General features: G+C 50.5%; 7 protein-coding genes across 7 annotated transcripts, besides 2 other annotated features; 2 read left to right on the top strand and 5 right to left on the bottom strand.

Annotated features, from left to right (window-relative positions):
- Window positions 1-928: 928 nt before the first annotated feature.
- Window positions 929-3173, bottom strand: NFIA_011840 (putative phenol 2-monooxygenase; the record flags this gene model as incomplete). Its single annotated transcript, XM_001264391.1, has 6 exons — window positions 929-1906; window positions 1968-2197; window positions 2249-2283; window positions 2331-2812; window positions 2881-3094; window positions 3142-3173. The coding sequence occupies 6 exons, from the start codon at window positions 3171-3173 to the stop codon at window positions 929-931; spliced, it is 1971 nt and encodes a 656-aa protein (XP_001264392.1).
- A 1701-nt stretch (window positions 3174-4874) lies between these two features.
- ccpA lies at window positions 4875-5652 on the top strand (the record flags this gene model as incomplete). Its single annotated transcript, XM_001264390.1, has 2 exons — window positions 4875-4889; window positions 4939-5652. 2 exons carry the CDS (start codon window positions 4875-4877, stop codon window positions 5650-5652), a joined length of 729 nt encoding a protein of 242 aa, XP_001264391.1.
- Window positions 5400-5514: a microsatellite.
- An 812-nt stretch (window positions 5653-6464) lies between the features above and the next one.
- Window positions 6465-6496: a microsatellite.
- Window positions 6497-6667: 171 nt separating this feature from the next.
- NFIA_011820 (uncharacterized protein) lies at window positions 6668-7347 on the top strand (the record flags this gene model as incomplete). Its single annotated transcript, XM_001264389.1, has 2 exons — window positions 6668-6682; window positions 6736-7347. 2 exons carry the CDS (start codon window positions 6668-6670, stop codon window positions 7345-7347), a joined length of 627 nt encoding a protein of 208 aa, XP_001264390.1.
- Window positions 7348-7648: 301 nt separating this feature from the next.
- NFIA_011810 (WD repeat protein) lies at window positions 7649-11982 on the bottom strand (the record flags this gene model as incomplete). The annotated part of the gene is made up of 6 exons (XM_001264388.1): window positions 7649-8155; window positions 8211-8461; window positions 8520-8766; window positions 8821-11544; window positions 11615-11803; window positions 11902-11982. The coding sequence occupies 6 exons, from the start codon at window positions 11980-11982 to the stop codon at window positions 7649-7651; spliced, it is 3999 nt and encodes a 1332-aa protein (XP_001264389.1).
- Window positions 11983-12656: 674 nt separating this feature from the next.
- On the bottom strand, window positions 12657-16002 carry NFIA_011800 (Sfi1 family protein; the record flags this gene model as incomplete). The annotated part of the gene is made up of 2 exons (XM_001264387.1): window positions 12657-15859; window positions 15939-16002. The coding sequence occupies 2 exons, from the start codon at window positions 16000-16002 to the stop codon at window positions 12657-12659; spliced, it is 3267 nt and encodes a 1088-aa protein (XP_001264388.1).
- Window positions 16003-16853: 851 nt separating this feature from the next.
- On the bottom strand, window positions 16854-20151 carry NFIA_011790 (isoleucine--tRNA ligase ILS1; the record flags this gene model as incomplete). The annotated part of the gene is made up of 2 exons (XM_001264386.1): window positions 16854-19658; window positions 19723-20151. The coding sequence occupies 2 exons, from the start codon at window positions 20149-20151 to the stop codon at window positions 16854-16856; spliced, it is 3234 nt and encodes a 1077-aa protein (XP_001264387.1).
- A 317-nt stretch (window positions 20152-20468) lies between these two features.
- NFIA_011780 (putative intracellular protein transport protein (UsoA)) lies at window positions 20469-23912 on the bottom strand (the record flags this gene model as incomplete). Its single annotated transcript, XM_001264385.1, has 6 exons — window positions 20469-20549; window positions 20604-22703; window positions 22754-23217; window positions 23285-23480; window positions 23533-23583; window positions 23637-23912. The coding sequence occupies 6 exons, from the start codon at window positions 23910-23912 to the stop codon at window positions 20469-20471; spliced, it is 3168 nt and encodes a 1055-aa protein (XP_001264386.1).
- Window positions 23913-23981: the final 69 nt, after the last annotated feature.

The raw sequence follows: 23981 nt of genomic DNA, 5'->3' as shown, positions 1-23981 counted from the left end.
AGATAGGCCTAGCTAGGTCCCTACTAACTAACTATGGTTAGATTCAGTTTGGTTTCGGGTTGTTAAAATGCTTTAATTTTAACTGTTTTGAAATTTCAAATGATTACCTCTCTCATTGAATGCTATACTATCTATCATACTATCTACCATGCCTATAGAAAATTGATATTTTTATATGAAATATATGGTAATTATCATCATACTATTCTACATCTAAAATATCAATTCGATATCTATAGGGTGGAATGGGTGGTGGACAAAATATTATTTTTCAACTATAGCAGTTGTCAACCTCCGGTGGCATATATATATATATCCACGTCATTTTCATACCAACCTGTGACAAAAATGATTATTCCCTTATATCTCAGCAACCACTATATATTTCGAATTGATATTCCATATATAGATAGACTGGATACTAGGCTATATAGTGATATTAATCTTTCTACAGAAATCCTTTAAATTAGGTGATTACTAAGCAAAATGGGGAGGGTTGGTTAACCCGGTTTTAACGAAAAGACTTAGCACCAACTAAGTCATTGCTAGCATGAACATAGTAAATATGAGGTGATGCTTCATAGGAGATGTTAAATTACTTAGTTTATTAATACTCTATAATTGATGTTTCCAATTCCTCTTTCGTAGAGCTTTATTTGTCTTCTATTTGTATACACCTTAAATGTTCTCTCCACCGTTCCTCTAATCCTTCAACCGACCAAAGCGATGGAATTCGTCTATTTGCATTTTAGCTCTCAATCGCTGCTCTGCCAGAAGCTCCATGTGATACTACAAGCATAATAACACAGGGACATCAGGCTGCTTATATCTTGAAACACAAACTGTGAGTCTCATTTCTTTCGACTGACGATAAATGGCTAACAAGGCTAACCAACATTCCTAAAACAGATCCATAACAGTCTTATTCTTACGCATTGCTCTCCACGTTCACAGTCTTCTGTGGAGGCTGAAAGATTTGTTCAAAATAGCAGGTCATTTCATCGATATCCTCGATGTTTCCAACCCATCCAATATGCTGATCGGGTCTGAGGATGACGAGAGCACCTCGTACTCTGTCAACACCCCAAGATTCGTACCCTTTTCCGGTACATTGTCGGTCCCAGAAGCAGTCGTCATCACTCCAAATTTTGTCGTAGGCCCATCCTCTCTCCTCGTCAAACAGCCTGAGCATTTCCGGAAAGTCGGGAAAGTCCATCTCTCGCACTGGAGCACTGTGAATAGTGATCACTTCAATGAGACTGTCGAGTTTCTCGCCTTCGGGTCTATACCGCTGGAGAACCGATTCGGCTGAAGCTAGATGGGTGCTGAAAGCCTCGACGCGCTGCCTCTGATGTTTGTGACGCAAATCTCCTGCGAGGAGCACAATTCGGAAGCGCCCGTCGCTTTTGAAAAGGCGTGTTGTCCACCAGGCCTGGCCGTCTGCCTGATTACGGATCTTGGCTGGTGGGAATCTTTCTCCAGGGATCAGATTCGCAGCAATATCCTCACCTCCCTTGTGGACTAAAGAGCTGGGCCCGTAGTAGCAGACATATCCATTGGCAAATGCGATGGATAATTGGATCAGGTCCATCAGTGTTTCCTTGCCATTGCTAGGGGCCGTGCTTTCTGCAGCATCGCCCTGTTGCTCCTTCACAAACAACGGCTGCAGGCGGCGGTCCAGATCGATCAGCATTTGCGCAGTTCTTTTACGCTCTAGCTCGTAAGTTGCGAGTATAGAAGGGCGAGCAATCCCTTTCGCGACGAGCGCCACTTTCCAGCCGATATTGAATCCATCTTGCATACTCATGTTCATGCCCAGACCTGCCTTGGGAGAATGGGTGTGAATGGCGTCTCCGGCGAGATGAATTCGCCCTTTCGTGAAATTTGACGCGAGCCGCCGACCGACCTGTAAGGGCCCTCGAGTTACTCTTTCTGCCTCAAAATGCAATATTGGAGTTAAACCCTACCTGATAAACTGTCCACCAGTCGCAGATCTTGAAGTCAAAGTCGAAGGGTCTCAGCACTTCCTTGGCCTTTTGCCGAACCATGTCAAGAGTAATTGAGGATCGATCTAAGGATACCGAAATGCCGTCAACAGCTTGCAGAGGCAGATAGAGCCGGACAAGCTGCTTTTCCCTCGGGATGACCAAGAGAGTGCCGTATTCAGTTGCCACGGTGCACACCCGGCGGATATCAGCTACCAGGAGTCAGCAGCCGGCATAGAGCTATGGGGCACAACCAGCCTCACGGAAGTTTGTGATGGGAACCATATCGACAACACCCCTGAGACAATGAGTCAGTCAAACACCAGGCGGAACAGGGTAAAGTACCATATGTGCTCAGTTGTAGATCCTTCGAAAGGTATGTTCAACTGTTTCCTGGTCCAGCTGTGTGCCCCATCACAGCCAATGAGGTACTTGGCCTTCACCGTCTCGACATTTCCCGGTCTCTCTTTGCTCTTCTTGATTAAATCGTCCCAATCATCAGGCGTGATGTTACTTCGGAATAGTCCATTTCGTGCGCCTCCAGAACCACCGTGAGCGGGGGAAGGATTCGCTTCTTCCTCGCTGAGGGTTCTCAAAGTAACCGTGATGGGGTACGCATCGCCGCTATTCTCGAGGGTCTCATCGTACTCCAGTGATTCTGCAATGACGCGTCTCTCGATTTCGAGATCAGAACGGTCTCTGATGGCATCCAAGATGAAACGTTCAATTCTCCCTTGGTTCAGGAGGCAGTTGCCAAAGGGTGAATTGTTCACATCGTGAATCGGATGCTGTTCTTGTCTCTTCAGTCGACCATCCTCACTCGGGCCCTGAAACCTTGCGTCAGCCAATGTCCGTCGACCACCACCCAAACCCCATTTGAAAGAGCCTGACTGACCCAGAACGTGAATTCTGCTGCCTCACAGGCTTCGTGAAGGACTCGATGCACAACTCCTATGCTGTCAAGCAGCTCAAGCGTCCTGGGCCTCAGTCCATCCGCCTGCCCGGTAAATACCTTGGTGCCACGCTTGTCAATAATTCGTGCATTCACACCACAGCGTGCCATCCAGTAGGCGGCCATCAGACCAGAAGGGCCGGCGCCGATGATGAGCCTGAATCTATATCAGCAGCAGGACTTGCCACAGGGAAAATTGCTTACACATCAGTGTAGGATATAGATGACTCCGTCATGTTGCATGGACTTCGCTCGACTTTTCGGTAGTGCAACGTCACGCTACTTGATCCAACCGAGGAGAGCTCTTCGTGATATATGACTCAATTATAGCCATAGATCTTCAGCAGAATGCTCGTCCTCTACAAGGGACCCTGACCTGTCCACCACCGTCGAGCAGTCGACCAGGAACCCCGGGAATACGAGGCATTGCATCTTCAGATATCGTCCGATGACGACTTATCTACATGTCAACTCATAGTCAGACCGTGACAAGAACCCAGGCATGAGGGCAACTTGGCGCTCGTCCATTTTCAAAGCATCCTTGTCGCCGAGTAAGCCCGCCGAATCACCGCGCGGACCATGTATACAGGCTTACAGCGCATAGAGTGCACTGACTGTACTCGTATTATGCCTTGGTAGTCAGTCCTTGAGCTGAAGCAAGAAAAATAAACAAAGTCGACCGCCAAGTCCGTGGAGGCCATGTTTGCTCTTGATCGCCAAGCAGACCTCTGTTTGAATGAAGAGGTAGAGAGACAGCGATAACGTCAAAGAGCTTCAGGGTTGTTCAAGGCAAGAGATGACGCAGCAGTCAATCAACCGATCGATGAGACTGATGATAGCTGAGCTCATTGGCTTCTCTGGCTGGCATATGCCTGTAGACTCAGCTGACGTCAGGATTGAAATCTGGTCCACGGAGATTATTCTTGTTCCGCTGATTCAACAGTGAGGTCCTCAGCATAGAAGGCAGCATAGTAAAACCGGTTCGATTCGGAGCTAATGTGTGCCAAAGCTGCCCACTCCATCTGCTGAAGGTCGATTGGTGCATCATGCCAGGAAACCGCCGAAGCCTCGGTCGAGGAATGCGAATGTTCACTCGAAAGGAAGTGGTGGATACTCGTCCAGGTGCTCCTTGGGGAAACCCTTATTCAAGTGGCATTTACAAACAACATCCGTCCCTGACCAAGTTCGCGGATGTCTCCGCATCGTGACGTTGCAAGAAAAATTGCACAAAGTTGATAATGGGGCAAAATAGTCACTTTCAGATAGGGGAGCAAAATAAGGTATGGAAAAGCGCAGGTGAAGCAGTGACGCTGTGGGTGCGCGGTAACGGTGCCAGCCCTCAGCAAAGCTCCCAGTCTCTGAAAAGACTTTCCAACTCGGAGTACATTTTTGGGCTCCATCTCGTGTGTCGTACCCTTGAAGGGGCTAATCTTCCAAGGAACAGGCAGAGCCAGTGATTGGTTGAGCGCGAGAGTAAATACCTAAACATGAGTCCCTTGCCTTGCGGAGCTTCGAACGAGGACATTCAAATCCTAGGTTAACTTTCACAATGCAGGGGCTCACATTCCCTCTCTAAGCCTCGAGTGAGCCTCGAGTGCAAAAAAAAAACTCCGCTCAAGAATGGATGCGTTGTTTGCAAACTCTAGGGCACACAGGCCCTTTCCTGTTCCTGCGTGTCTGCATTCCAGGGAAGCAGGCATGTGCCCTAGTTCAAGAAAGGTGTTTACCTCAAGGATGAGAGAAGCGATCGGAGCCCTACTACGCGTTGGATTGTTGTCCTCATACAATGGGCATAAATAGACGGTCTGTGTCCCTGAGGCGCTGGCCTCTTTTGAATTTCGCATCCTTCCAAGAACCTACCGCAGTCGCTCATTTAGGACGGACCCTTTACCTCACGCAAAGCGTAAGACCCTCCGCTCACTTAGTCTTTTGACAAAATGCATTACTCTCAGGTGAGTTCTCTTGTGCTCTGCATGAGCTGGTCAATTGCTGATTCTCCAGTTCGTCACCGTGGCATCTGCGCTCGCGCTGGCGCCTACCGCCGTTGTTGCTCGCCAGGCCGCCGCTGCCTTCGTCACAGTCAACTCGCTAGACACTTGCCCTAAAAAGGTGGCCCAGGAAATCATCAAGCCGGGACCGAAGGTAGTAACCACGCCCTATACTTGCGATAAAGTCAAGGTCAGTCATGGCCTGGACGTGTCCTACTACAACTTCGACATTGAGCCCCTCACCAAGGACACCGTTCCTTACTGCAAGGCTCTCAAGGTCTTCGACAACGAAGGTTGCCTGGGCTTCCCTACTCTATGGATTCCTCTCGAGAGCCCACTCGAGGTCAAGTGCATCCCTGAACGCTACTTCAGCGACGAAGTGAAGTACATCTCGTTCCAGCTCGATTGCAGCGAGGACGCCCCTGTCAAGAAGGAGCCAATAGGCCCTAAGGAGGTGGCTGAACAACTTGCACAGCAGGCACAGCAGGCAGAAAATAGTCCTAAGCAGGAGGCTCAACAGGGTTCCAAGCAGGGACAGGAGGCACAGAACGGTCCTAAGCAGGAGGCTCACCAAGATTCCAGGCAGGCAGAGGCTGCTCCTAAGCAGGAGCAGGAGCCCGAGCAAGGTTCCGAGGAGGCCGAGCAAGCTCCTGAGGAGAGAAAGGCCTCAAATCCTGCTGACAGTCTCGGCCTTGGTGAACTCACAAAAATGCTCGGTTTCCGGTGAGCGGCGGGCTCGCTTCAAGCTGTGAGAGATTGGATTGCAACTTGCATCACGGGCGGGAGTGAGATGGGTTGATGTGAAAGGGAACTTGACATGCACACAGTCTTGTATTTTAATTTTAATAAGCACTTTTTCTTGACATGACAATGTCAATCAACATACTATTCATTTCTGGAGGGTCGCTACATATGAAGATCCGTAGATCATAGTATCGTCGCCAGTATGAGTCCTATTGCTCCGTTGTTGAAAAGTATAAGACCCTAGACTGATAGGACTAATGTCCGGACACCTTTTTAGCCTAGTGGTATTATATTTCGATATCCGTCAATTGTACTGACCGTATAGGGGGATAATAACGTCCCATCCGTAACGACTCGTTTCTTGATTCCGAGAGCGAAGCTCGCATTCCGAAGGACTGAGCCTACTCAAAGACCGCGCGATTCCTTCCACAAGGAACACCCGGTGACTGGATCGATATAACCACTTCACCGAACCAACGCACTCATCCAGCATCTGCTACTGACATCCCATCCCCCTGAGAACATAGCATGATAACGATATAGCCCGAAGTCTCTAGCACCTCATGCATTGCCAACTCGACAGGCGCGTCACCGTCAACAAAACAACGGAATGGAATGCAAGCCATCAAGCCACGAACACTACTGGCGCGCGCCATTATGAGCTTGGCCCGGAATGCGCGATCTGCACTGCAGACTGTAGACCTGACCATCAGTCCATCGCACTAGCGTGTGCATGTGCGTGTCGATTCATCAGAGACAGTGGAAATGAAACGAGGTATGTGCAGTCGTTCCAGGCGTCTCGTCTCGTCTCGTGTCGTGTCGTGTCGAGGTTCAAGGTTTGATCGTGGCTGATTCCTGCCATCGGGACTTATTTACGATCACCATTTGGCTTTGGCTCAAAAGTTGCATGCATATATAGGCTTATGTTCTTCAGGCCTAGTAAGTGAGGGACCACGCCTCAGTGCAAATCGTCTCTCTTCCTGCGGACTATCACCACCATGCATTTCAAGAATGTAAGACAAACCTCTATTATGCACGATACAACTCTAACAGCATCGCATCGCAGCACCTCACCCTCCTCCTTATCCTGACACCTGCGCTCGCCTCCTCAACTACAGCCCGCATCTGGGCCGAATTCTTGCCCTCCTGTCCCATCAACCGCCTGCACCCAGCCTCAGGCCCAGACCACCTTCCCCACGAGGAGTTCATCTCAGCGCTCAACATCTCCCCAGGGACCTGCACGAACATCTTCGTGCCACTCCCATACGGCCGCGAGGTAACGCACATGTCCTTTGACGCGGAAGTCAAAGTCGAAGGCACCAGACCCGAGAAATGCAGAATTTCCATACACGAAGTCCCCGGGTGCGTCGACCAGCCTCTCCTCGAAGAGGAGGTGAAGCACGGCTTCGCGTCTAGTGATTGTGTCGCCAGGAACTTCGTCTCGTATAACCAGGTCTGGGTCAGGTTGGACTGCGAAGAGCAAGAGGCGGACGAAGAGGTGCAGTCGACTGAACAACCGGCGGATGGCCATAAGCCCCTGCTTCATGACCGTCCTGATCTCCATGTGAACAATTCGATGGACTTGGCGAACCAGACCGCGCTTTATTTGAATGGGACGGGTTCCAGTACTGTTGCCAGGCCGGTCTCGCTGCGGAGGGCACTGCGTATACGGCTGTAGGGTCTCCTTCTCCCGGTTAATGTAGTTGGACTGTATAGACTTGAGCCTGATCTACCTTGCCTGTGATTTTTGAATGTGAAGAAGGCCAGAATGATGATGGTTTTGTATATGATCAACGTCCCAATTATGAATTCACGTCTTCCGTAGTCTAGCAAATTCATGTAAAGCCAGTTCGTGCTATACAAGAGATTCAACTTCAGAGCATGGCTCGCGAAGCGATTATTTGCGGTCAATAGAAGAGTATATACGTACACCAGACGCCTCCACGCTGAAAAAAATCAACAACAACAACAAGTGCAGATCAGAATCCGAAGCTGTCGAGCAGCGAGTTGGCGTCGGGTTCGTGGAACATCGTAGGGGGTGGTTGTGTTTTCTGTGATACAGCTGGTGTCTTTGGTTCCTGCGAAAGACCAGCTTTGATCGGCAAGTCTGCCACCACAAGACTGCTTCGTCGTCGAAGCATCTTTCGGTAATCAACGCCGTTTTCCTGCAGCTTGTGCGTTACATCTTTCAACGTCTTCGGTGGGGGAGGCACGCTGAGAAACTCCCAGTGGCGCACAAGGTCCAGGGCAAGAAGGTCGCATCCCATGCGGTCATACAGGCGGGCATTGCGAATGATAAAATCCCATTCTGCTCGGGCTGACACTTGAGAAGCCCCTTTCAGGGTTTGTAGAGTCTTTTCCCGGAGTTGTTTGTACAAAACGACCAACGCGGGATCGTTGGATAAGAATGACTTCGCCTGTAGTGAGATTGAGCCAGGGCTTCCAGGAGATGAAGGGGTAGAAGGGATCAAGGTCTCAACGGGTGACTATACGAGCAGTTGTCAGTACAAGACAGAGAAGGAACAAGCGATACCATCTTACAATTAACGAGCGGACAGCCATGTCGCGACGGCCTAGCATCCAAAAGGCCCACGACGCCATCCATCGGTTCCCGTCAGATGCGGCTTCGGGCAAGACCCTCTCTTCCAGGATTTCTCTCAAAACGGGCCCATTGTCTCCTTCGTACGCACGCGTGATAGCGATTGCAAGCTGTAAATCCCCGACCTGGTTCAAACAGACGTTGGCCGCATCGCGTAGCTGGTCTGCAAGAAGGAAGAAAGCCGCGGCGTACTCTGGGAAAATGTCAGAGAAAGCTTACTTTAAATCGGGCCTTGTGCAGGAAGATCATACCAAACCTCCGTTTCCCAAGCAGAGCATAAGCGTTTTTCAGAGCTGCAGTCTTCCATCGAGGTTCTTGGAAGTCATTTGCTAGTAACCGTTGAGTGGCACCTTGTTCGCGGTGCCAACTTGCCATCCGCCACAGGCCCTGTAGAATATTCTTTTTCTTGAGCGCGATATAGAACAAGGAACAGCCAACAGGATTCTTTTCCTCCGTCTTGGTATACTCATTGCGCGCGACGAGCTCCAATTGTGCTCGCTGTACTGTGTTAGCTCTTCATCCTTGTAACCGGTGACGTCGGAGATTGCTTACAATAGCATTAGAGTCTATCAGCCACATAAAGATACCACTTTCCCTTGCCGACGCCCATTGCATCTTGCCGCCGTACTGTCTTGACACAAGATCGGACAGGATATCTTGGCTGCCGCTATGGAACGCCCAAACGATCTCTCTCCAAGAAACGGTATCCTTATTTGCGACGCCCTGACTTCTTCTCAGCATGTGCTGTCGAAAGAACAAAAGATAGCGAGCAGCATTGTCATCCATTGACCGTCGGTGCTTTTCGACCGTGGCAACGCATTCGATTGTATCAGCTAGGCGGAACTGCTCATGGCTTGACAGTTGCGGCAATGCGAAGCGAGAGAGATTCTCATTCAGTGCGGCGGCAGCGTTTTCGTCCATCACATTGGAGGTTTCACTCAGATCCAGGTCGGCGTACGAGGCCTGTAAATGTTTGGAAGATGCTTGCTGCGGAATGTCGTGCTCCACGTAAAAGTCTTCCAGCGGCCTTTCCAAAAAGCCATCAATGTCGTCGCCTTCAGTGTAAAATTTCAATTTCCGATGCAGAGTCGTCAAGACAGAATGTACCACATTTGTCTTGCCACTGAGGATGCATTGCGCAAGGAACTGTGGGTGAAAGACAGGTAGCGGACCGTTTAGTCGACTAACAACCTCGAACAAGTCAACTGAAGGCAGACCGCGAGAAGGTATGCGGAGCTGCGAAACTAAGCGGTCGCTGGCGTCAATCTCGTTGTCGTAAACAAAGAGCTGATTTCCAGCGCCAATTCCAAGGTGACCGTTGCTAAGCCAGCATGAATCACCGATGGGATGAGGTGTCAGATCCCGGATCCAGATTTCTCTGATCTGCGTCCAGGATGGACGAGCATCGAGATAGTCATAGCGCAACTGAGACAGGAGTATGACTTTATGCGGGAAACCAATTGCCAAAACTGACTGCTTGTCCGGCGTAGATGTCCAATCGAGATCGCGAATGACATCGTGCTGGGCGAAGTGCTCCTCAAACTCCAGTTGCGCACCGTTTGTATCCCAGATGGTCAGATGAGTGCGGTCCGCGTCAACAAGAGCTGCCTTCTTGGTGGAGCTCCCACTGGCGAGGGACGGATTCTCAATGCCCGTGTCGACGGTCGAGGTCAGCAAGAACTCCACATGGCTGTTATGCTGGTCGACCTTGGCAGTCCAGGTATGAATGACACCACGCGTGGTATACGACAGCGCTATATCCGGAGAAAAGAGGTCGAAGAATCCCGATACTGTTTTTTGAGGGCCTGCAGGGTCGACAGGCAAGATGTACGACATGTCCTCGTCGAGACCAAGATTGAAGGAACAAAACTTCCGCAGTGAACATTGTCTTGCTGACAAGAGACCATTCGTCTGAGCTTTTCCAGTAGGTAAACGTATCTCCCATGCTATCCCATTCATATCAGCCCCTATTGTTGCAATGTAGACAACGTTGCCGTCCCTCTCCGCTGTCGGTAACGGAAGAACGCAGAGCGGTTTGCTCGAGAGTTCGAACGATTGAGAGGCGATCTTTCGGGCATGAAAAGAGCGGACATCCCAGACAGAGATGCCGTAATGGTGAAGATTGACCAGAAAGTCACCACTTTCTATCACGCAGCTACGATGAATGTGCTCGTCCGAGTAGAGCCAGCTTTTCCGGACCAAAACCGACCGACCATGTCTCCACCTTTGCTTCCAGATCGTGGCCTTGTTCTCGTTGGTCCGAGAAACAAGCGTGTCTCCAGCTGCATTCCGAACGATCTTCTTGATAGGATCATTATGTCCGGTCCAAGATGCTTTCAGGGCGATCCGGTTTTTGCGCGGCGTTGGATCAAACAGGACATCAACCTGCGAATCAAACCACTCAATTCTGCCATCGAAATGATGGACAATGATAGAAAATGAGTCTCCCAGTGGTGTGGTCTGAAAAGCACAGAACTGAGCATAATCCTCCTCCGCGGACAGTCCAGACATGAAGGAGAAATCAATGCTTTCGACATGAAGAATGTTGAAAGCGGTCATGTTCGACTTGGCCTTGGACCCAACATCCTCCAAAGCCCATGCAGACATATGACCTTGTCCGTCTAGCACAACGCAAATTTCCGGGTTCTTGTTCGCGACTTCAATAATGTGTTCCAAAGCATGGTTCTCCTTGTTTCCCACACTTCGCTGCACGGCTCGTTCAGTCGCAAGGCAAAATTCTCGACTGTCGACAATGAACCCATATCGACGATGCCTATTCTTCTCGTCGGCGGTCTCCCTCGGCTGAACAGACGCGCCCATGTCAATCTCCGTCCATAACTGGAGAGGCGACGGCGCATGATGGTCGATCGCAGCCCAGACCCTGATCTTATTATCCGTGCTCAGGGTATAGAACACATTTTCCAATGATTGTTCTCGATGAATTGGCTTACGCCAATGTATCCCTGTAACAACCCCCTGGTGTGGAAGATATGAAACCTCGAACCGCACATCATCTGCACCGAAGGAGAGCCGCCGCCAAACCTTGACCATGCGATCGTAATGTCCCGTAGTGACCACCAGTGTCGAATCGGGAGAGAACTGCGCGAACTTGACCGGGTTGGCGAGCTTCTGCTTCCATATAAGGCGCGGCACGTCATTTAAGAACCACAGTGTGAGGTGCGAATTGCCCAGGAGTAGCTCATCGGGAGAGCCCCAGGACAGGGTTCGGATCGTCTCGCCATCGTCTTCGCCGCGAAAGGTATGTACAAGAGACCACTGCATTCCAAAATAACCAGCAAAATCAGCAACGTGCGACCACCACTAATCGCAGGACAACAACACGCACCTTCAACGTTTCATGCTGGATGCCGTACGGCTGGTAGATGAAAACGTCCGGTCCACCACACACAGCAATTTTCCCAGAAGCTTCATCAATCGTCACAGCCTCGAGTGTCTTGGCCTCGTCCACGTAGATGGTCTGAAGGAGGGTCTGCGGACCGCCGAGGATAACAAGCGCATGCCCGGAAATGTACACCTACGGGGAAACGCGAAAGCGACAAAGGGTCAGCGGAGCTCGTAGTCAAGCAAATGAAGCATGAGATCGTCTCAAGAATCACAAGGATGTTTGCTTACAACCACGCGGAGACCGTCCCACAGCGCTGTGCTGAAAGACTGGAGCTTCGCTGGGGGTCTCCCTGGCAGCACCGCTCGCATAGAGGCGGTCGTTGATCGAGTTGGACGCTTGTTGCGCTCGGTGGTGCTACACCATTGCCAGTAATAGACACGTGATGACGACAAGCGCCGGTTGAAGAATGTGCGAGAATGTCGATGAGAAAATTAGATATGCTGATTTCTGTACTTGTGGGGGAAGAAAGCGATATACTCCGTCCGGAGGTGTGAGATGTTGATGTCAACCACGCTGTTTCCGCTATCTGTACTTGCTCCACCATAGGCACTCCCGCCGTGTGACCAGAACATGCGATCAACGTCGACCTAATCTTTACATAGAGGACTAGGATTATCTCTAGGCAAATTGTGTTATGGCAGTATTATGCTCTACTGCAGCATCGATGTCATGCTACTATTTAAAGGGCATCCAAAGTGTCCAAGAAGCAGATAAACACCGTCTGCACTTAATTGCGTCAATTGCGTCACTCATCACAGAATCGCTTGGTCGTCTATCACTCATTGTACATATACCCAAAATCAACAGTGGTTTACGTCGATATAAATACTCGAAAACCCATGATGCACTTGACCACACGCCACGCGAACATGCAACAAGGTATCGATATGCTCATCCAATAATGCACCAATCGCGAAACGAATCAAAAAGGAAAGCATATACACGAACAAAAGCGCCAACCTCTTCAGAAGCACATAATATCTCAGGGACGTCGATTCCCCGAGCCTCGACCGTCAGTCGGCGACTGAGGGGGTTGATCGACAAATCGCACACTTGTGCCTAAGCCGTTGCCCCGGCCACTGCGATTCCGGAAGCTTGAACCAGTCCGCGTGCCCATACCCTCGGCACGCAACAATCGACTGGCAAACGGCGTATACAGAGGCGTCGCAGGGGTTGTAGAAATTTGCGTGAGCGCTTTGGCTCGCGCGGCTCGCTTGGACGGAGACATCATGTAGTTAGGGGTGGTTAGCGGAGTTGCTGAGGGTACTTGAGACTCGGTACGGAAATCGCTGAGCTTGAATGGAGTCTCATTTCGATACCAAGGATCAAAAATGGCCTCGTCTGTCCCGTTCGTGAGTGCACCGTCAAAGGCTCTTGCAGGAGTTTTCAATGGACCCGGAATGTCTCGGGCTTCAAGTCTCATTCTGGCCTTCTCTAACCAATGGCGGAACATGCTTCTTGCATGTTTTCTCAAGTTGCGTTCATGCATAGAATTTGCAGTTTCGAAAGAGCTCTTGATCTGGAAGACGCGAAGGCTGAGTTTGCGAAGCTGGCCGTTTGCGCGACCCAAGCCGTGCAGGCGGTAAACGTCGTTCGCTTGTTGCTTCAGGTCGCGATACTTGGCGGACGATTCCCTCCAGCGTGCCAGTTGACCTCGAGCAATCTGGCGGGCGTACAAGATGTCTGCTTCTTCGCAGTCCTGTACTCTTTTATCTGTCGAGTCGCGCCATGTCTCCACATATTGTGCTGCGATAACCAAAGTCTTGCTCCGGCAAAGGGCTATGCCTTGCTGCTCCAATTCTGCTACATGCTGAGCTCTCGAATGCCAGTGCGTTAGCGCTTTGAGGGCAAGATTGATCTTGATCTTTCGCCGCATTTTGGCATAGGCCTCCTGACGACGACGCTTGGCAGAGTCCAATGTAGCCTTGTGCCACTTTTTGATCGTTCGGGTCGCTAGGAAGTAATACCGTGCGTCGCGAGCCCACCCCTCCAATTTCGTCGTGTGTTGGTGTTTCGAGTGCCAGGCCACGAGCGATTCCTGCTGAAGGCGTGGCGCATAGAATTCAGCCGCAGCCACTTCGCGTTGGCGCTGAAGCGCAAGCTGTTCCCGCCAGCAGATGAATTTCGATCGGAGAAGTTCTTCGTTGCGGTACTCCTCATGTACATCGGCATGCTGCAACAAACGTGTATAAGTGTCACGCACGTTTGTCACAAACCTAGCGAACACATCGCGGGTGATTCGTTGATCGCGAATCCTTTGCATCAGTCGAAACCGTTCCGCGAGAATCCATTTGTACATGATTTCCATCTTCATGCGCTCTTCTATCCGCGCAGTCAGAGCCTGACATCGAAGTAGATCATTCCAAGCGGTCCAAGCATTGCGCATAACCCTTAGTCGATCCACTTCTTTCGCTTCTCTGAGCATTCGGAGCCGTTTGGCCCACTGCGAGAATGCCGTTTGGGTAATATTTCTATCTATCGTCGCGGAGACGCGAGAAGCAATTGGGCGTAATCGAGCCTCGACTCTCCATTCCTCGAGTTTTTCCTGCAGGACTTGCTTGCGATCCATAGATATAGCGTCTTTTTCCGCAGCAACAATAGCTTGAGATCTCTGATGCCATAGCTGCCAAGCTGTCGCAGTCGCAGTATGCTTATTCTTCGCGTCTATCTCTTGAATACGCTCCCTATTCATGCGGAACTTTCGCAACCAGTAAAGCAAGGAACGTCGCTTGAGGCGATGATCGTACCACTGGGGCGCCCGCCGATCACAGAAACTCCAGAACCATTGCCAGTAGACCGCATGTGACACTTTTTTGTTATGGACAGCCACTGCTCTTTGCTCCATTTCCTTCGCTTCTCTGGCCTTGCTTCGCCAGGCATTAAAGGGTCTTCGCAGCGCGAATCGCTGAGCTTTCAGCTCGTTGACAGCTGTGATTTCACGCCAGGCGTTGAAATACTTGACACGAAGAATATGCCGTCGGGCAGCTGACGTTTTTGCAACTTCGTCAGAGGCGATTTGCGCCCAATGCGTGAAAGCTTTGGTCATAAGATAGAGATCTCTAGCGCGTCCAGCACGCTCTTCGAGATGTTTGAAAAATTTCTCTGTTTGAGCAACCCGGCGTTTATCTTGGATAATTGTACGCCACGTATCAAAAGCTTGCCGTAGGAGGGTTATCCTGTCGCGATTGACCGCGACCACCTCCATGTTTCTGTGAGTCTGCTGTGTCTGAACCGCCTTCTTCAACCACTGCGTCAGAATGCGCCGAGCGATTGCGCGCTGACGATACATATTGAATGTCGAAGCATCGCGCAGCAAATCGGAGAGTGATGGTCTATATAGCATTTCCGGGGGTACCTCCCTTTTCTCGAAAGGGTTGTGCGCGTCCTCCTGTGAGGATGTAGTAGACCCTTCACTGTCTTCATCCGAGGCTGTGGAGCTCGCGGCGCGGGCAGCCCGGGACCGTGACTTTGATTGCGAGGCTTCTGCCATTCTCTCAGAACGGTCTCGGTCAACTGCAGATCTGGCATCTTTGCCAACAAAAGCTGGTGTTTTATCCCGTCTCTCATCCTTAGAAGCCAGCTCCTCCATTCGGCGCATCAACTTACGCCCAACGTCCACAAACTGAGCCATTAATTGAGTCCTGTCAGGAGAGGTCCGTTGTTTCTCGGCCCGGGCCGGTGTCGGCTCAGGGAATTCAGTCTTCCCTGTCTGCAGACGCGACATGGAGGAACGCGAGCTCGGACGGTTGACGAAGCTTCTTTGCGTAATGTCTTCACCAACATCATACATAGAGTTGAAGGATGCTCGCCTACGGCGCCTTGTCTGCGTGGTATCCTCCCTTGACGTCGTATCGAGATCAACCCTCCTATTGCGCAACCCTTCAATTGAGGGTTCTTTATCCTCATATGTATCATTCGTCTCGGTGAAGGTATCATCGCCTCCAAATTCAATGACAATACCCATTTGGCGAAGCAGATTCTCGAACTTTTCAAAGAGAGAATCGCCTACGACTTCTTTGCTTCCCATCTTGAAGAGGAAGCGCAGACAGGCATGGCCTGGATCCGCGTCCACTTCATGCTCGGCAATGACCTCATCGTACGCTTTGAACAACGCCCTGAAGGGAAGTCGGTTGGCGTCCGGATCGAGCTCCGCGCGGATAACGATCTGATACAAGAGACCGACATCTATACACAAGAAAGACGGAGATTAGACAAAGAACTCGGATCGCAAAATCGCGACATCCTAGTAACCGAAGTTGCCTACCTTCGTCTGAAAGCGACGGGTTTTCAAAGGATAAAGCCTTACGCTGAGGGGGATTCGGAGGCATCGAAAAGTCCGCGACCTAAGGCGCGTTTTTCGCAGATCGGTCATGGAGGCGGAAAACGAAATCATGCATTGCGGGACGCAAAGGTGACGGTAGAACAAAGATCCGCAGTGTCCAATGCTAGAAAATCAAAATCCAAGAAATCCAGAAAAAATAGTATGTCCGACTTTGCAGAATGTTGAGACGAAGGACACAGAGCACCCCGGCTTTGTCCCCGGAACTCGAATTGTTTTGTTCGTGTCGCGCAGATGGGAATGCGTACGTCATGTGATTGGTACTGCTTATGTAATGTATTGTCCTGGGCCGGTCCATGGCTCTGAATTGCATCACCAGACAAAAGCTGCAGAGGATCAGTTGCAGTAACACACCAAAAATGCCATCAACAAGGGTCAGACCTATTGAGAAGTTTGCAAAAGCTGCTTCTAAGTGCTCTGCAGAGGTAGGTTCATGTTCACCCCGTTGCTCGTACTGTCGGTATCTAATCAGTCCTCAGGCAGCCACATATGGCAAATGCATTGTTGCTGACTACAATGCAGTGCACAAGGACATGTGTGCTAAGGAGTTTATGAAGCTAAAAGATTGCTTTTTGGTATGCTGTTCAGAAGCTATGGTTGATGCAGATTACTGATGAAGTTATAGGCGGCATCCAAGAAGGTATGAGGTCGTCGAGGCCGAAGTATTGGCTGGGGAAACCGCACCGGGCCAGGAGTACAGAGGGGCTTCCTGGAGACTGAAGAAGTGATTGCTACGATTCCAGATAGAACCAAGAGATTCGTAAACATAATTCATCTTTAGACAAATCTAAGATCTTAATTATTCTCATGCAGCATTTCTCAATACAGATTGGCCCGAAGCTACAGCTTGAGCAACCGCAACAGGAAAGTTGCCTTTTGAACTTCCTGCTCCTCCTCCATGATAAGAGCTTCCTTGTCTCCGCTGGGGACCTTGCCATCAACCACGGCAACCTGTTCCAGGGGCCTGCGGACAGCCTTTTCAATGGCCTTGGCTTGCGTCTCGAAAGCCTCGTTGATACCAACACTGTCGGGATCAGAGAGAACGGCATATTCCATTCTCACATCATCAGTAGGGACCAAACCGGCCTTCTTACGCAGACGCTGAAGACGGTTGATGATCTCTCGACCTAATCCTTGTTGAGCCAATTCGGGGTATAGGTTGGCGTCAAGGATGGTTAGCACATCAGCATCAGCGTTAGGTTCCATTCCCTCAGATGCAACATCCTCCTTGAGACCACGCTTCACGACAAGGTCACCCTCGACGAGCTCGATGCCGTCAACAAGCATCTTCTTTTCAGCAACAAACTTCTTCACGTCATCACTCGTGAGGGATGGCAATGCCTTCTTGACCTTCTGGGCATCCTTCTTCAGCTTCTTGCCCAGGGTAGGCCAATCGGCACTAACGCTGTACTGAACATTGTACTTGGCCTCATCGGACGACAAGACAAGCTCAAGGACATTCAACTCCTCCAGGATGTAGCCTTCCAAGGACTTCACATCGTCCAAATATTGCTGATCCTGGTGAATCACAACCAAAGTCTTCAGAGGCGATTTCAAGCCGATGGAGCGGCGCTCACGGGAGACACGGGCCATCTCGATGACCTTCTGCATCCGTGCTACCCGTCGCTCGACAACCTCATCGAAAAGTTCCTCGCGCACCTCGGGGAAGGGAAGGAAGTGCACACTCCGGCTGTCTTCGCCACGGAGCGCCTGGGGAATGTGGGGAAGCAGCTTCTGATAAATGGTGTCGGTGATGAATGGTGTGAAGGGAGCGAGACCTCTGACTAGGGTATAGAGAACCTCGAAGAGGGTGTTCAGCGCATGCAGAGTATCATCAATACCGTTCTCGCCCTTAAGACGCTTGCGGTTGAATCTGATGTACCAGTTGGTTGTGTTGTCAATCAACTCGAGCAACCGAGGAACTACAGTGTACAAACGGTATCCAGCCATCTCCTCGTTCACGAACTTCAGTAAACTTTGGCAGCTGGCCAGGATCCAGCGGTCCATCACGTTGGTATTGGTGGCTTCAGCCTTGGGGTCGAAGACGAAGTCAATGCTATTGTTCTTCTTGAACAGAGCTGCCTGACCCTCGAAGAACTTGTAGCTGTTCCACAAAGGGAGGAGAACTTTGGCAACGATCTCCTTCACGCCAGACTCCTTGAATCTGAGCGGCTCGGCACGCACGACGGGAGAGTTGATCAAATAGAGTCGAAGGGCATCGGAACCGTAGCGCTGCATGATCAGCGTCGGATCAGGGTAGTTCTTCAATCTCTTCGACATCTTCTTTCCGTCCTCAGCAAGAACAATTCCGTTCACAACGCAGTTCTTGAAGGGCAGGGTGCCGAAGAGATGTGTTCCCAGGACAGTCAAAGTGTAGAACCAACCACGCGTCTGATCGAGCCCCTCGGCGATGAAATCACCGGGGAAGCTCTTCTCGAATTGCTCCTTGTTCTCAAAGGGATAATGCTGGGATGCGTATGGCATGCTACCGGATTCGAACCAGCAGTCAAACACCTCGCTGACACGTCGGAGGACACCCTTGCCTTGCTTACTTGGGATAGTGATCTTGTCCACCTTGTCACGATGAAGGTCAGTAATTTCTCCTTCGTAGCCACTCAGCTGCTTGAGCTCCTCGACACTTCCTACAGCCACGACTTCTTTGAAGTCGTCGCTGACCCACAACGGAAGCGGTGTTCCCCAGAAGCGGTTTCTTGAAATGTTCCAATCCCGAGCATTCTGAATCCAGCTGGCGAAACGCCTGTCTTTGACGAAAGAAGGCACCCAGTGCGACTCTTCAATGCCCTGAAGCATTTGGGGAATGACGGGGCCGATCTTGACAAACCAGGAGGGCACAGCGCGGTAGATAAGAGGGGTATCAGAACGCCAGCAGAATGGATAGCTGTGAGTAATCTGGCTGTCGACGATCAGACGGCCGATGCCCTTGAGATGCTTGATGATGGCCTTATCGGCAGCCTTGACATGCTGACCAACAAAATCACGGACTTCCGCGGTGAAGCAGCCCTTCTCATCGACAGGATTGGGTGGCAGACGTGTTTCGCTGATAACACCGCTTGCCATAGCAACGTTGTAATCCTCCTCACCGAAGGCCGGCGACTGGTGGACGATACCGGTACCATCCTCAGCGGAGACATAGTCACCATTTATCACACGGAAACCGTAGTCCTTGAACTCCTCGTAGAAGTAATCGAAGAGTGGCTGGTATTTCCAGTCCTTCATGTCCACACCCTTGAAACGATCCACAATCTTAAACTTGGCCTTCTTAGGGTCCTTGTAGAGTGTGCGAAGGAGGGATTCGAGAAGGATATAGTGCTTCTTGGAGGCTTCATCGTAAATCTTGATGTACTCGAAACCAGGGTTGACGGCGAGGGCGACGTTAGAAGGCAGAGTCCAGGGCGTGGTCGTCCATGCGAGAAGGCAGGTCTCAGGGTCATCTACCAGAGGGAATGATACAACTACTGCAGGGTCCTGCACATCTTTGTAGTTTTGTTGCGCTTCGAAGTTACTCAAGGGGGTATTGAGTGCGGTCGAGTAAGGCATGACACGGTAGCCACGGTAGACGAGTCCTTTGTCGAACAGCTGCTTGAAAACCCACCATACAGATTCCATGAAACTGGAGTTCATGGTCTAATCCCCGTCAGTACAAATCGAGGCGATATGTATTCGCACCAGCATCAGCGGGGTAACGTACCTTATAGTCATTGTCAAAGTCAATCCAGCGGCCGAGTCTCTCAATGGTCTCGCGCCATTCAGACGCGAATCTCATGACAATAGCTCTGCACTCCTCATTGTACTTTTCGATGCCGAGTTTTTCGACGGCCTCCAAGCCCGACATGCCGAGTTTCTTGTCGATTTCGTACTCAATGGGGACACCGTGTGTATCCCAACCGAACCGTCTCTCGACATAGTGACCCTTCATCGACCAGTATCGAGGAATAATATCCTTGATAGTCGAGGCGAGCAAGTGACCATAGTGAGGAAGGCCCGTTGCGAATGGAGGGCCATCGTAGAAAGTGTATGGCTTGCGACCACGGGATAGCTCGACTTGCCTGCCAAAGGCGTTGATCTCCCTCCACCTCTTGAGGGTGATCTCTTCCTCAGCCGGAAAATCAATGGACATGACGGGCGAGGGGACAGTCGTCAGATAATGGCTGTCGGTGCGATCTGTGGCCGGGAGCGAGGGATGGGTCGCGGGGTAGATAAAAAAAGACGATAAATGTAGGGCGGCAATGACTCACGGCCCCGCGGGCCGATTTTCTGCCAAGGCTTCTTGCCCTACCGCCCTTAAGCATTATTATTACAGAGACAAACGACAGTCTAGAGCTACCTAATGGCAATATACCTATGCTGGTTGATGGTATCTAGGTTGCTTTTATAGGATGAGTTGAAAGCTAGCTCACATGAATCGCAGTTCATGATGTATGAACACGCCGAACCTCATTCTTCCTCCTCAGCATCGTCCTCGTCTTCGTCGTCTTCAGCCTCAGACACCTCTTGTCCAAGGTCTCTAAGGCGTTTCTGGAAAGATGATTATTTAGTGATTGGTCCGAATTCAAGTAGCTAATGACTCACCTTATCTAGATTTCTCTTCGCTTCCAAATCCCCAAACACTATCAGGAGATCTTCGAGTTCGGTCTGCGCGGCTTTGCGAGCTTCCTCCTTCTCGTCAACTTCAGCTTTGGTCTTTCCAAGTTGTGCCTGGACCTCCTTGAGTGTCTCAGCAGACCTGAGCGCATCTGCTTCAGCTTTTTCTGCCTTGCTCTCAGCCAGCTTGACCCGCTTTTCCAGCTCTGACAGCTTAGATGAGTAGTCGTCGTGAACAGCCTGGAGATCTTCCTTGGACTTTTCCGTACCAGAGTCGAGTTCTGACTGTAACGACTGAGCCTTGAGTCTAAGGCCACTGATTTCAGTTTCATGTTCTTGTTTGGCTGTGTCAAGTTCGGACTGCACAGTCTGAGCCTTCGCTCTAAGGTCAGCAAGCTCAGCCTCGTGTCCTTCTTTGGCTTTGTCAAGTTCAGACTGTAGCCTCTGAATCGTGTCGCTGAGATTAGAGATCTGGTCGGCATGCTTCGCCTTGTTTTCGTCTAGTTCTGAGCGCAGACTTTGGATTGTGCTTTCAAGTTCCGCTACCTGGGCCCAATGCTGTCCTTTGCTTTGGTCTGCTTCTGATCTCATCGTTTGAATCGTCGATTGTAAGCTGCCAATTTCGTCTGCACTTTGTTCCCTGACGCGGGTAAGCTCCAATTCTAGCGATTGGATTTTCTTTTGAAGATCAGCGACTTCCGCATCGTGCAACTTCTTGACTTTCTGGCTTCTCCTCTCGTATTCGGCGGAGGTTTCCTTGAGCTGGTTGTCGATAGCTCGAAGTTGATCACCATGCTGTTTCAGCAATTCGTTCTTGGCATGTTTGTGTTGTTCTTCCAATCTCGCCAACTCCTGTTCATGATTTCGTTGCAACGATTCATTAATCTGCCGTATTTTGGAAGCCTCTGAGCTGCTCAGGTCCTTGAATTTCCTATGTTCGAGCTGCTCTTGCTCAAGTTGGTTTCCTAAATTGAGTAAGTCAGATTCGAGCTTCTGCACAGCTTGGCTTCGTTCTTCGAGCTCAGCCCTGAGCGAATCTACCAGTTCTCGCGAAACTCCTCGCTGAATGCCATTTGTGATGACCGATATCTCAAGCCCAGGTTCGCGATCGATTGCCCGAATCAACCGGCTGAAGTTATCTTTAAGGAAGTCAATAAATGTCCTGTCAAAGAAAATATCAGGTAGTCCCGCGTCAAACTGTCCTCCCACCGTCTGTGGCAAGACCTCGAAGTCCCGGACCATGGGCGATTCTCTGAAGCGAGTGATCTTGTCAATATACTGCTCTCTGCCTAGCTGCTCGAGTAGTAACTTGTGCAACGTAGCCCTAGGAATAGGCGAGTCCTTCGTGGAAAATTCGTAGATGATTCCCAGTAAAATCGTGGTCAGGCCGGGCACAATTACATTGGAGACACCGCGATGCTTAGTTTCTTGCAATAAGCTTTGAACGCTGCTTCCCTCTCCAAGAAAATCATTGACAGCATCTGGCTCTTCGAAGAGCCATCCGCATAGCAACATCAAATAGCCTACCGTGATTCTCTCGTCATCGCCCCTTTTCATTCCTGTGATTAGGTTTCCCAGAATTGTTTGGATGCAGGTGATTACTTCTTCGCCGCTTTCAGCGTCGCCCTCAGTCACTTGCATGGCTATCGCCTTTGCCTGGGCATCATCAAACAGCAAGTGGAACATTAAGACAGATGCAATCCACACTTGATAAGGATCGGAATTTCCTCGAGCATCCGGCGGCACGAGCAGAACAGTCATGATATTCGGAATTTGATCCTGCCCGCTGAGATGTCCATCAATCGCTCTCCGCAACACGTGGACGCGAATTCCCGGATGATTTGCAAAGAATGCCTTGATACACTCGCTTGCGGCCAGCCTGGCATCAAGTACCTGTATTGGGGCTGGTTCAAGACTCAATTTAAGCAATGCTTCGATGACGTTGACGCGCTGAACACCGTTCGCGACTTTGTCCCCATTGACAACGCCATCTTGACTGGGCTGTCGACCCCAGAAGACCTCAATATCCCCGAATCTCTCCTGCAGGGACGAGTTTCCGCGGATCAAATCGGCGCATGTTGCCAACGCCTAGATAGGTCAACCGATAAGTCGTACCTGGGAAACTCAAAAGCACAAACCTTGGATGTCACGTTGACATTGAACCTCTGGCCGAAGGCCGCGCTCAATATTTGCTCCATCACACCATTGTTCCATAAAGCCGTCTGGTTGGCGGGAGTGTTGATCCCGCCCTTAACGAGGAACAGCTGGATGATAACTAGTAAGCCCCAGATATTCTTATCGCGCTGACCATGCGTCCACTGCGGAACGTCCTCAGTTGGATCCTCGTCTTTGTTGACATCAGCTAGGAGTTTTGCCAGTCTTCTCACGCAGCCGGTCTCTCGGAAGTATGACTGGTTCGATATATTGAGGCGTAAGAGATTGGCCAGCAAAGATAGACAATCTTCCACGACCTCTAATCCATGCGTCAAACCACCCTCATTCTCGATCAGGGACAATATCACGTCAAAGGCATTTTCGAAGGCAACGAGTTTCTGGAATTCCTCCGAGGCAGGTGTCAAGGCAATGAGTAAAAGTAGTGCTTCTGTAAAATGCGCACGCACGGTGAGTCACTCGAGCATTATAGAAAACCCAATTCCGGTGCAGCTTACCATTACGAATTGGTTCCCTGCTATCCCCCAGAGCACCGACAAGCCTGGGGATACCCAGCGGGGCGGTTAGTATACATTCCTGTGTCCTTTCTGGCCGGGCACTTGAGATCTGAAACATCAACTGCAGCGAATACAGACGAGAATAAAAGTCCCGCGTATCGAGGAGATCGAGGAGTGCGGTGATATTGTCTTGTCGCTTTCGCCTCATTAGCTACATATAGCCTTCGTACCACGTAACCAGTACACACCTGAGTGAACTCATCCGCAAGCCACAGGGCTATCTCATCAGACGCTTCGGGCTGTGAGCTACATATCAGCAAGTCCTATCAACAGATCAGGACAATCAACGCACACTGCTCTCATCTGGGGAGAATAACATCAACAAAGTCTCCAAGACCACCTTGATCGTGTCCACATCTTCTCGGTCATTTCTCAGGCTGTTGATCAACGGTCGTAGCGCTCCAGATGCGACAGAGGCCGGATAAAGCTTTGAGAAGCTCCTTAGTCCCTGTATTGCCGCGCGTCGATCCTCCAGTAAAGTCGCACTTTGGAGTCTACTGCTCAGAGTGTTGATTGTGTCCGTTGCCGTTTGTTTGGCCGGCGCCTGTGATTCGAGGATTCGGAACATCGCAACGGATTGATCGTAGTATCATGGTCACCGCCGGCCGAGGGCGTAGCAATATTCAGGCATTGAATA

This window comes from Aspergillus fischeri, genomic scaffold (assembly GCF_000149645.3).
Source record: "Aspergillus fischeri NRRL 181 1099437636249 genomic scaffold, whole genome shotgun sequence".
In the NCBI taxonomy this organism is placed as follows: domain Eukaryota; kingdom Fungi; phylum Ascomycota; class Eurotiomycetes; order Eurotiales; family Aspergillaceae; genus Aspergillus; species Aspergillus fischeri.
This window is presented reverse-complemented; position numbering and strand designations above follow the sequence as displayed.